Genomic DNA, 12017 nt, shown 5'->3' with positions numbered 1-12017 from the left:
TAAAACAAACAAACAATCAAAAAACTAACCATCCTACCATCTTCCATCACAACTCACTTCTTGCAAAGCTCAGCTCAACATAATTGCATTAATAATAACATTAAAACCTTAGAATACCTAGAATGATGTTCATGCCATTTCTGCTATTTGAATAGTAAGTTGGCATATAACAAGATGATATTAGAGTTGTCATTATCACCATAAAATTTGTCTCAAGGGCTCCTTTATTAAATATTGTGCAAAAAAATGAGCTTTTGAGTCAGACTTTAAGGGAATTAGGGTAGTGTGTGCCATATGTCCCCTTTTACTGTCTCATTTTTTCAACTGTATTGAAATTGAGATATACTAATGGAAAGACTTAGGTTACCTTCGAAAACTGAGCATGTGCAATGCTCTCATTCAGGAGTTTATATAGCACGATATAACCTTTGGATAATTAATGAAGTAAAATTCATCTGAGCCACCTTAAGACAAGACCCAGCCCAGATTCAGGGTAGACACCTGGGCTGCAGCAGGTGATAGAACTGCATGTGAACATTCTCCCTGAGCATGTAATTAATTCCACAATGCTTATTAACCTTGTTATTGTCAGAAATGCTCTGCTTCTCTCAATATTTCCCCTGAATGTGTGTGTATGTCTCTGTGTTAACTTGTTTGCTTTGCTTTTTTCAGATTCAGTCTGCACCCATCCTAACCCATGAAGATCCTGTTTTACAGCTGAAGAGCTCTTAGGAGTTCTCTTCCAGAGCCCTTCTATTTGTCCTAAAGAGGGGGAGAGAGGGCCAGTTGGGCACCTGTTTGTAAGTGCAGGTGACTAAAGCGCCATCAGAAGGTAGAAACTGGTGGAAAATGGTTTTAGAAGGATGGTCAGGAGAACACATCATGCTCAATTGCTCAGTCAGGTGCTTCAATGTCATACAACTGAGATAAAATCTAGAGAAAGGATCAGGCACAGAAACATATTCCCTCTCTCTCCTTGGGCCCGACCTGTTCCTTTGATATTAGTGTAGACACCTAAAGGACTGAGCTAGTTGCTATTCTTGGGCACTTCTCAAAATAGCCAAATCTAGCCCTTCATGCCTGGCATGTAATCATTTTATTTAATGAGTCTCTGGATTGATGAGATATTTGATTTATAAAGTCAGCTGAATCATTAAGAAGCTCAATTAACTTATGAATTATCCAGGTCTTTGATTTTTCTTTCTACTCCAATTCTTCTACTTTTGCATATTATGTAGCAAGTCTCTGGTTCTAGTGGAGGGATTGATCAGAACCACTGAATTATTATCATCACCATTATCGTGTGGATTTCAAGCATCTGGGCTCTTTCTTCTCTATTTCCAAAGATAATAACAGCAGTCTGGTGAAGGAGCCCCCAAACCAAAACCTGAACTAGAAGCATTCTCATAATTATCCTGATTATTATCCAATCCATAGACCCAGATCAATGGACTGTCCAAATGAGGGGAGCTTTCCGAATATGACTTCTGTGTCTTTTCCTATTCTAGTCTCCCATCAACATTTCCATCCTTGAGATATAACCTTCTTGTTTTACATTTCAGGGAGTTTCTTGTATTTGTAAAATGTGAATTAGTAAATGTTTTTTGACCCCTTTGCATTTTAATTAGACCCTGCAGAAACAACAAAATACCTGTCACCAGCAACTGGAGGATCTTTGCAGTTGGGTAGGACAGGCAGAAAGAGCACTGGCAGGCCACCAAGGCAGAACCACCCGGCAGAATCTCTCTGCTTTGCAGAAGAACCAAAGTGACTTGAAGGTCAGTGTGAATCCGTCAGTTTTGACACAAAGTCTCACTCTGTCACTCAGGCTGGAGTACAGTGGCATTATCTTGGTTCACTGCAGCTTCGACCTCCTGGGCTCAGGCAATCCTCCCACTTCAGCCTACCCAGGGGCTGGGACAAAGTCATGAGCCACTATGTCCTCATTTTTTATTTATTTTGTAGAGATGGGGTATCACTATGTTGCCAAAGCTGGTCTCGAACTCTGGGCTCAAGCAATCCTTCTACCTTGGCCTTGGCCTCTCAAAATGTTAGGATAACGGGCATGAGCCACCATGCCTGGCGATGTTTTCATTCCTTCGACAAATATTTAGTGCTTAAGGGTTAGCAATAATGGTAAACAGACATCATCCCTGGCCTTGTGAAGCACACAGTCTAGCAGGGCATACAGAAATTTTACAGATTATTATAAAAATGAACATAAAATTATTAACTTTTATATCTGTGAAGGGAAACTCATATGAGAACATATAGCAGAGAGACCCAATCTAGAGTAGAATTTCAGAAAAGATTATCTTGAAGAATTGTCACCTAAACTTGAGAAATGAAAGATATGTAGGGGTTAATGCATGAAGAGGTCGGAGGAGGAAGAGAACATACCAGGCAGAGGCTTATGTATTGGTCTTGAGGTGGGAATGGTATTGAGCACAACATATTCAAGAGCTGAAAGAAAGCTAGTTCAATTGGACTGCAAAGAACAAGAGGAAAATCAGGGAAAGTTGAAGTTGGAGGGGTAAGTAGGACCTATATCACACAGGACCCTGTAGGCCACATTAAGGATAAAGAGTGATACCCAAGAGAGTATAAAGGCCCATCAGGCCTCAACTGTGCTAAGATCATGTTGTCAACAGTTCTTTATGGAAAGAATGATCCCTTTGAGGATAATGCATTGCAGAATGAAAAATCTCTCATGCTTATGTTTGTGGACAACCTTCTTTTTTGGCTTCACTAAATACTTGCTTAGAAAATGAAATAAAATTTCTTTGCATTGATTTAAGCCTAAACCTGAAAAAAATTGTAGTCAGGGACTATATACAGGACTATATGTCATCCTAGCCACTCCATCTTTATACCATTAGAGGACTTAGAAGCACGAAAGTTGAAGGCTCTGCCATTCCTATTTTCTTGTGTTAAGGATTTACAGGATGACATTCAGAATCATGCCACCTCATTTGCCGCTGTTGTCAAGGACATTGAGGGGTTCATGGAAGAGAATCAGACCAAGCTGAGCCCACATGAGTTGACAGCTCTTCGGGAAAAGCTTCGTCAGGCTAAGGAGCAATATGAGGCGCTCCGGGAACAGACACGGGTGGCCCAGAAGGAGCTGGAGGAAGCAGTGACCTCTGCCTTACAGCAGGAGACTGAAAAGGTAATCAACTGCTATGACACTTGATAGTTTTCAAAAAAGAATTTTGGTACCAACACAAAAGACAATGAGGGGAAAACAGTCTTATAGCACGCACAGAATCATGAGAAAGGGCTACTTCAGGAGCTAGTCTGGTTTTTGTTTTTTGAGACGGAATCTCTTGTCACCCAGGCTGGAGTGCAGTGGCATGATCTCGGCTTACTGCAACCTCTGCCTGCCGGGTTCAAGTGATTCTCCTGCCTCAGCCTCAGCCTCCCAAGTAGCTGGGATTACAGGTGCCCATCACCACGCCTAGCTAATTTTTGTATTTTTAGTAGAGATGGGATTTCACCAGGTTGGCCAGGCTGGCTAGTCTGTATTTTTACAAGAAGCTTTATTTTTACAAGAAACGTCCGGGAGGAGTTTGTAAAGGAGTTTGTCAGTACAGTTGGTAAAAAGTACATATTCCTCCCCCGACCCCAAAACATCTTGCTATCTGTATACTCAGTCCTCTAATTGAAAAATATCAGAAGAACTTAGTGAGGAAGAGTATTATTATGGGGAGGAAAAAAGCAAAACAGAATTTTGCTGTGTTGCCGAGACTAGAGTACAGTGGTGCAATCTTAGCTCACTGCAACCGCCACCTTCTGGATTCAAGTGATTCTCGTGCCTCAGCCTCCTGAGTAGCTGGGACTGCAGGCACATGCCACCACACCCAGCTAAATTTTGTATTTTTAGTAGAGTTTAGGGTTTCACCATGTTGACCAGGCTGGTCTCAAACACCTGACCTCAAGTGATTCTCCTGCCTCGGCCTCTCAAAGTACTGGGATTACAGGTGTGAGCCACTGTGCCCGGCCAAATGACGTATTTTAATATGAATCTAGACTGGTGATCTAAGAGTACTAGGGAAAAATATCTATGAAGTCTTAGTGAGCCAAAAGTTGTCCCTGAACTGCCTCTATAGTTACAGTGGGAATCGTGGCACTGGGATAAACCAAAGAGAAGCCAAAGTCTCAAGTGGTCTTCTGCACCCCACTCAACACTGGCGGATTGAATTTGAATCTTTTGTTTAGCCTTGGATGCGGACACTAATGAGGAAAGTAGAGAACATGGAAAAGAAAAATAAATTACCTGAAGATGAATTTGTTTTTTTTTTTTTGAGACAGAGTCTCGCTCTGTCGCCCAGGCTGGAGTACAGTGGTACAATCTCGGCTCACTGCAAGCTCTGCCTCCCAGGTTCACGCCATTCTCCTGCCTCAGCCTCCCGAGTAGCTGGGACTACAGGCGCCCGCCACCTCGCCCGGCTAATTTTTTGTATTTTTTTTAGTAGAGACGGGGTTTTACTGTGTTAGCAGGATGGTCTCGATCTCTTGACCTCGTGATCTGCCCGCCTCAGCCTCCCGAAGTGCTGGGATTACAGGCGTGAGCCACCATGCCTGGCCCTGGGGATGAATTTTGAAATAGATAAATATATAACTTGGCATAACCTATTTAATTTATTAAAATACATGTAGAGCCAGTAAATAGAATTTCAAAGGCAAGTTGAAGAATTAAATGTTTCCCTGTAGCCTCAGGTGAGAGAAAAAATTTAAAAAGAGCTACATGTGCCGGGCGCGGTGGCTCAAGCCTGTAATCCCAGCACTTTGGGAGGCCGAGACGGGCGGATCACGAGGTCAGGAGATCGAGACCATCCTGGCTAACACGGTGAAACCCCGTCTCTACTAAAAATACAAAAACTAGCCGGGCGAGGTGGCGGGCGCCTGTAGTCCCAGCTACTCCGGAGGCTGAGGCAGGAGAATGGCGTAAACCCGGGAGGCGGAGCTTGCAGTGAGCTGAGATCCGGCCACTGCACTCCAGTCCAGGCGACAGAGCGAGACTCCGCCTCAAAAAAAAAAAAAAAAAAAAAAAAGAGCTACATGTTCTGTTTAGTTGAGGAAAGGATGAAAGAAGTTTGTCTTTCCTTTAGGAAAGAGCAGCCAGGTAATTGAATGTGACCATGCTATTTCTTACCCTACCAAGCCAGTCGCAGCACTTCTGTGTACCTTGAAAGATTCTGTGAAGCATTGCTGAGGTGGCAGGACTAAATGATCTCTTAATAAAATATTCTGAATCCTAAGATTTGTTTTGTTTTGAGACAGAATATTGCTGTGTCACCCAAGCTGGAGTGCAGTGGCACGATCTTGGCTCACTGCATCCTCCACCTCCCAGGTCCAAATGATACTCGTGCCTCAGCCTCCTGAGTAGCTGGGTCTACAGGTATGCACCACCACACCCAGATAATTTTTTGTATTTTTAGTAGAGATGGGGTTTCACCATGTTGACCAGGCTGGTCTCAAACTCCTGATCCTCAAGTGATCCACCAGGCCTCCCAAAGTGCTGGGATAACAGGCATGAGCCACTGTGTCCTGCCTCTTTTTTTTTTTTTGTTTTTTAAGCAGTAAGATATAATGAAATGTAGAGATATTTTTAATAATTTTTCAAAAGATTTTAAAAGATGTGAATTCTCTTTTGTATGTGCAAAGACTGTTTATACCCAGTCTTAGAATTAGCATAAAATTATCTCCTCCCCTTTACCCCATTGCTTAACCTGTGGTTGTATGATTGAGTATGTAAAGCCTTCTCACTAGACAACCTCTGTGACTTCAGAGTAAAGCAGCAAAGGAACTGGCAGAGAACAAGAAGAAAATCGATGCACTCCTGGATTGGGTAACTTCAGTAGGATCATCTGGTGGACAGCTGCTGACCAACCTTCCAGGAATGGAGCAGCTCTCGAGAGCTAGTTTGGAGAAAGGAACCTTGGACACCACTGATGGTTACATGGGGGTGAATCAAGCCCCAGAGAAACTGGACAAGCACTGTGAGAAGATGAAGGTAAGGGTGTTAGCTTATCCTCACTATGCTAGAGAAATCTCTCCTGCCCTGAGCAAGTAACCACAATCACCTTGCCCCTAAATCCAGTGAGAACCTCTCAGTTTGTGACTTCTTTGATGTCTCAGCAGCTTTGACACTGTTGGCCACTTCTTGAAATACTTTGTGCCTTGGTTTCCATACTACTACTTTGCCCTGACCATCTTTCTTACTTTTCCCCTGGCCAGCTTTTCAAATACTGATGCTTCCAGGTGTATCCTAGGCTCTCTTTTTATCTTTCAGAACATATTTTCCTTGGGCAGTCTCATCTACTCACAACACTGTAATTGCCATTTGCACTAATGAATTCTGTGTATGCATTTCCTTCTAGCCCTGATTCCTGTCCTGAGCATCAAACCAGTATATAAATCTGTCTGCCTATTTGCAACTTGAGCCCACAAGCACATCAGCCTGAAAATGGAACTCCTGTTTCCTATGATACTCCTCCCACAATCAAACATTCTCTTTCCTTTATTCCCACTTCATTGTCTGAACTGGACATCATCCTAGATTCCATTCTCTCTCTCACTCTCCCATGTCAAATCAGGCATCAGATCTCATGCTAATTATATTTCTTTCAAAGTCAGCTACACTTCTTCATCTTTATTGAGATATTATTGTAGTTTAGAACCACTATCTGCTTTCACTGGTATTATTATAGTAGCTTCTACTGGTCTTCTTGCCTCTTGGTTTTTACCTTCCAGTCCATTCTCCTTACTACTAAGGAATCATTCTAAAATGCTGTATCCTTGCTTAACCCTTTTTATGATTACCTGTTGCCCTCAAGATTACATGGTTAACTCTCCTCTCAGCCCCTACCCACTGGGATCTAGTCTACTTATTTGGCCTTATCTGTTACCTTCCTTTATACTTGAGCATCTGCTTATATTGATTCCTTTCAGTTTATTGGCTAAACTGTGCTCTCACTTTCCTCTGGGCCTTTATATGCTCTTGGAACTTACTTGCTTCTCCATTGCATAAAGTAAGGGAGGCGCCCAGCTATTGGTTAATTTTTACTCATTCTTCAGATCTCAGCTTAGAGTTCACTTCCTCTAGGAAGCCCATATTCATCACCACTCACTCACCAAAGTTAGGGTATATATTCCCCCTATGTGCTCTTCTTTCTCTCTCTCTCTCTCTCTTTTTTTTTTTTTAAAAAAGGCAGAGTCTTGCTCTGTTACCCAGGCTGGAGTACAGTAGCATGATCTCGGCTCATCGCAACCTCCATCCCCTGGAGTCAAGTGATTCTTATGCATCAGCCTCCCAAGTAGTTAGGATTACAGGCACACGCCACCATGCCTAGCTAAGTTTTGTATTTTTAGTAGAGATGGGGTATCACTATGTTGGCCAGACTGGTCTCAAACTCCTGACCTCGGGTGATTTGCTCACCTCCCAAAGTGCTGGGATTACAGGTGCCCAGCCTATAAGCTCCTCTTATACCCTTTCCTACTTTGTAACATTTCTCATTCTATATTGTTTTGTTGTCTGTATTGCCCTCTAGATGCTAGGCTTGAAAACACGCACTGTTGGGGCCGGGCGCGGTGGCTCAAGCCTGTAATCCCAGCACTTTGGGAGGCCGAGACGGGCGGATCACGAGGTCAGGAGATCGAGACCATCCTGGCTAACACGGCGAAACCCCGTCTCTACTAAAAATACAAAAAATTAGCCGGGCGAGGTGGCGGGCGCCTGTGGTCCCAGCTACTTCAGGAGGCTGAGGCGGGAGAATGGCGTGAACCCGCGAGGCGGAGGTTGCAGTGAGCTGAGATCAGGCCCGGCCATTGCACTCCAGCCTGGCAGACAGAGCAAGACTCCGTCTCAAAAAAAAAAAAAAAAAAAAAAGAAAACACGCACTGTTTCTTACAGGCTTCCTGTTCTGTAACAAAACAAAACAAAAAAGCAGAAGTCACTTTTTACTGTTTATTGCTACTCATTTATTTATTCATTTAGCAATGACTGAATAGCTACCATATGCCAGGAATTAGAAATAAGCCAGTGAGTCAACCCAGTAAACCATCTTCAAGGGCATCAACTGGCGTATACAGGCACGTTCTATTGAATGATTGAAAGAAGATTACATATTTAGGATACTTACAACACATGGATCATATATTTTAGTGGTGGCACCTTTGTAGAAAGAATATTGGCTTAGTTGGAATACTTGTGTTGAGTGGCCTGTGTGGACCATTGTCATATTTTATATTAATAGGATTTCTGCCTCTCGTATTACGCTTTTGGAAGGTCCATCATAATGTGTTCCCCAAAGCCCTGGTAGTCTTATAAGAGGACAGAGCAAAAATGGTTCTGCTGTCATAGGGCACTTCTGACACCTTTTGCTGGCAGCAGTCAACCTAACCAAGTGGTATCTCCCTTCCAGGAAGGAAACTGCCTTATGGGTAGGTGAGTTGGAGGGTGAGAATGGAGGACACCTGAGTGATATACAGACAAAGTTGTAGTACTGCTCCTGTTTCACTATCTAATTGAGCAAGATATATTTGTCATTCCAGCTTTCTTTTTTTTTCCTTCTGCTTTTTTTTTTACTTTTCTTTTTTCTTTTTTTTTTTTGTTTTGAGACAGAGTCTCACTCTCTCACCAGGCTGAAATGCAGTAGCACAATCTCAGCTCACTGCAAACTTCGCCTCCCAGGTTCAAGCCATTCTCCTGCCTTAGCCTCTTGAGTAGCTGTGATTACAGGCGCACACCACCATGCCCAGCTAATTTTTGTATTTTTAGTAGAGATGGAGTTTCACCATGTTGGCCAGCATGGTCTCGATCTCTTGACCTCGTGATCCACCTGCCTTGGCTTCCCAAAGTGCTGGGATTAGAGGCGTAAGCCACTGCGCCCAACTGTTTTTTCTTTTGTAAAGAGATGAGGCCTCACTTTGCCACCCAGGCTGAAGTGCAATGGGATGATCATAGCTCACTGTAACCTTCAAGTCCTGGGCTCCAGTAATCCTCTCAAGTAGGTAGGACTACAGGTGTGCACTCACCATGCCTCATTCATTTTTTTTTTTTTTTAAGAGACAGTTTTGCTATGTTGTTGCTCAGGCTGGTCTCAAAAACCTAGCTTCAACCTCCTAGTCACTCAGCTTTCTTGAAATGATGTGGGAAGCTGAGGCGATCAGGTTGCTGTTGATACAGGCTAAAAGTAGACGATGCTCAGTAGTCCTTCTCTAAGTAGTGGCATAAACAGTATAGGTAGTCAGGAATACTGACAACTCCCACTGTCTTCTAGACTCGGGAAGAACATCTTATGTTTCAAAACAGAAACTCACAGCTCTCCTCAAAGAACTCATATTCCGTTGGAATAGAAAAAGGTCTGTGTATAAGCACATAGACAAAGTACACACAAATATAAAGTACCAATTACTTATTATTACCCAGAAATACAGTTTACTTTCTAATTATCGAATTAATTTTCCATGGTCTTTCCTAGTAGGGACAGTCTTCATGGACACATGAGTGACAGTTAAGAACTTGCATTTTTTTTTTTTTTTTTTTTTTTGAGATAGAGTCTCAGTCCGTTGCCAGGCTGGAGTGCAGTGGCATGATCTCGGCTCACTGCAACCTCTGCCTCCCAAGTTCAAGCAATTTTCCTGCCTCAGCCTCCCAAGTAGCTCGGATTACAGGCACGTGCCACCATGCCCAGCTAATTTTTGTATTTTTAGTAGAGACGGAGTTTCACCATGTTGGCCAGCATGGTCTCGATCTCTTGACCTCGTGATCCACCCGCCTTGGCCTCCCAAAGTTCTGGGATTACAGACATGAGCCACCGTGCCTGGCCAAACTTGCAATTTTTATATTGTCGTATGTATGATTTATTCAGCTACCCTTCCACTAATGTAGATGATTATTAGTTGTCCATTTGTATAGTTTAGCTAAGAGAGTCAGGTTTGAGTTGCAGTTCTGTTCCTTAACAAACTGCATGACCTTAGTCAAGTCTTTTTGGTATTCAGTTAATCCTTTCTTTTGTTTTTGAGATGGAGTTTCGCTGTTGTTGCCTAGGCTGGAGTGCAATGGCATGATCTTGGCTCACTGCAACCTCCGCCTCCTGGGTTCAAGTGATTCTCCTGCCTCAGCCTCCCGAGTAGCTAGGACTACAGGCACGCACCACCACACCCAGCTAATTATGTATTTTTGGTAGAGATGGGATTTCACCATGTTTGGTCAGGCTGGTCTTGAACTCCCGACCTCAGATGATCCGCCTGCCTCGGCCTCCCAAAGTTCTGGGATTACAGGCGTGAGCCACTGCACCCGGCTGGTATTCACTTATTCTTAATATGGGTATTATATTGTCTACCTATATTATAGGTTGTGCCACAAAGCAAATGAGATAATACATGTAAAATCTCTTTGAAAACCATGAAGTCCTATACATGTCAGTTCAGAGGGGATTGGCATGTGGCATACTATTGAGAGAGTGACTGATATTGATGATTTCTGAGCAGCTGGAAAAGTGGTCTATTGAGTAGAGATAGAGACCTCTCCCTACTTCTAGCTTATATGTAGATGGTCCTTAAAGATTATAAGTACAATTTAAGAGTCAGCATCTAAATTAAAGGGCTATACCTAAAACAAGGGGTTGAACTGAATAAAATGAAGTTAACGGAAAAATGTGAGATGCAGCAAAACTGAGAGAGGTGTATGACTTGACAGCAATGTGGGTGAAAAGACCAAGGCTTATTGTGAGCAGACCTCACATGGAGTATGCAGTCCAGTCTTGTATACCTCAAATTATTGTGGATTCCCTACTGATTGTCCTTTGTTTGGGGGGATTTTTTTTTTACCAGGCCCGTCACCAAGAATTGCTGTCCCAGCAGCAACATTTCATTATGGCCACCCAGTCAGCTCAGGCCTTCCTGGATCAGCATGGCCACAATCTCACACCTGAGGAACAACAGATGTTGCAAGAAAAGCTGGGAGAGCTAAAGGAGCAATATTCTACTTCCCTGGCCCAATCAGAGGCAGAACTGAAGCAGGTGCAGACACTTCAGGATGAGTTGCAGAAATTTCTGCAGGATCATAGAGAGTTTGAAAGCTGGTTGGAACGATCTGAGAAAGAGCTGGAGAACATGCATAAGGGAGGCAGCAGCCCCGAGGCCCTTCCCTCCCTGCTGAAGCGGCAAGGAAGCTTCTCAGAGGATGTCATTTCCCACAAAGGAGACTTGAGATTTGTGACTATCTCAGGACAGAAAGTCTTGGACATGGAAAACACTTTTAAGGAAGGCAAAGAACCATCAGAAATTGGAAACTTAGTAAAGGACAAGTTGAAGGATGCAACAGAAAGGTACACTGCTCTCCACTCAGAGGTAAGGGGGCAGTTCCTGGCATCTTTGTGAAACAATCATGGCAGCCCTCACACAATGTAGGTAGTGTCTGGGGCTCAGAATAAGAACCCCAGGACACAGTAGGAAAGATTATTTATACTTGAACCATGGGCAGAAGGTCTTCACAGACAATGCAAAAAATGTAACATACATAGGTATTAGCCCAAAGACCTGATAGCTAGCTAATATCTAATACCTAGCACTGGCAGGAGTATGTCACACTGATGATGAAGGTAGTATTCACCTTCCTGTATCCTGACTAGCAGACTTGGGCTCCCAAGAGACATAGCACACAGAGGAAATTTAAACCAACTGCACAGTTTTTATTTCTGGACAGAGCATCTAGGATATATCCTTACCTTCCTTCCTATCTAAAGAACTTCCTCTTTCTTCTAAAGTTTAGAATCCAGTCAGCTCTTCTTACCTGTCTTATGCCTTCTGCCAACACTTCTAATCCCCAAGAAAGAACACTTTTTGCATTTCTTAACCCCTACCTTTGTCTGCAACCTGCTGTTCATTTCTTTGGTGGCTTGTCATATATCTCATTAAATTTTCCTGGATATGTAAGAAGGTCGAGGTGGATAATATGGAGCAAACAGTGGGGACCCACACTTATAGATCATTGCTACCCATCTATCCAT

General features: G+C 43.1%; 1 protein-coding gene across 1 annotated transcript in view; it reads left to right on the top strand.

Moving 5' to 3' along the window:
• The window catches only part of LOC111529566 (microtubule-actin cross-linking factor 1), a 283418-nt gene that overhangs the window by 140498 nt on the left and 130903 nt on the right, over positions 1-12017 (top strand). Inside the window, exons 41-44 of the mRNA XM_026455708.1 lie at positions 1629-1778; positions 2936-3169; positions 5792-6016; positions 10840-11358. Coding sequence (XP_026311493.1) covers positions 1629-1778; positions 2936-3169; positions 5792-6016; positions 10840-11358 — 1128 coding nt within the window. The remainder of the gene's footprint in view (positions 1-1628; positions 1779-2935; positions 3170-5791; positions 6017-10839; positions 11359-12017) is intronic.

This window comes from Piliocolobus tephrosceles, chromosome 1, assembly GCF_002776525.5.
Source record: "Piliocolobus tephrosceles isolate RC106 chromosome 1, ASM277652v3, whole genome shotgun sequence".
NCBI classification, from domain to species: domain Eukaryota; kingdom Metazoa; phylum Chordata; class Mammalia; order Primates; family Cercopithecidae; genus Piliocolobus; species Piliocolobus tephrosceles.
The sequence above is the reverse complement of the archived record's forward strand: the minus strand, read 5'-3'. Positions and strand labels throughout refer to the sequence as shown.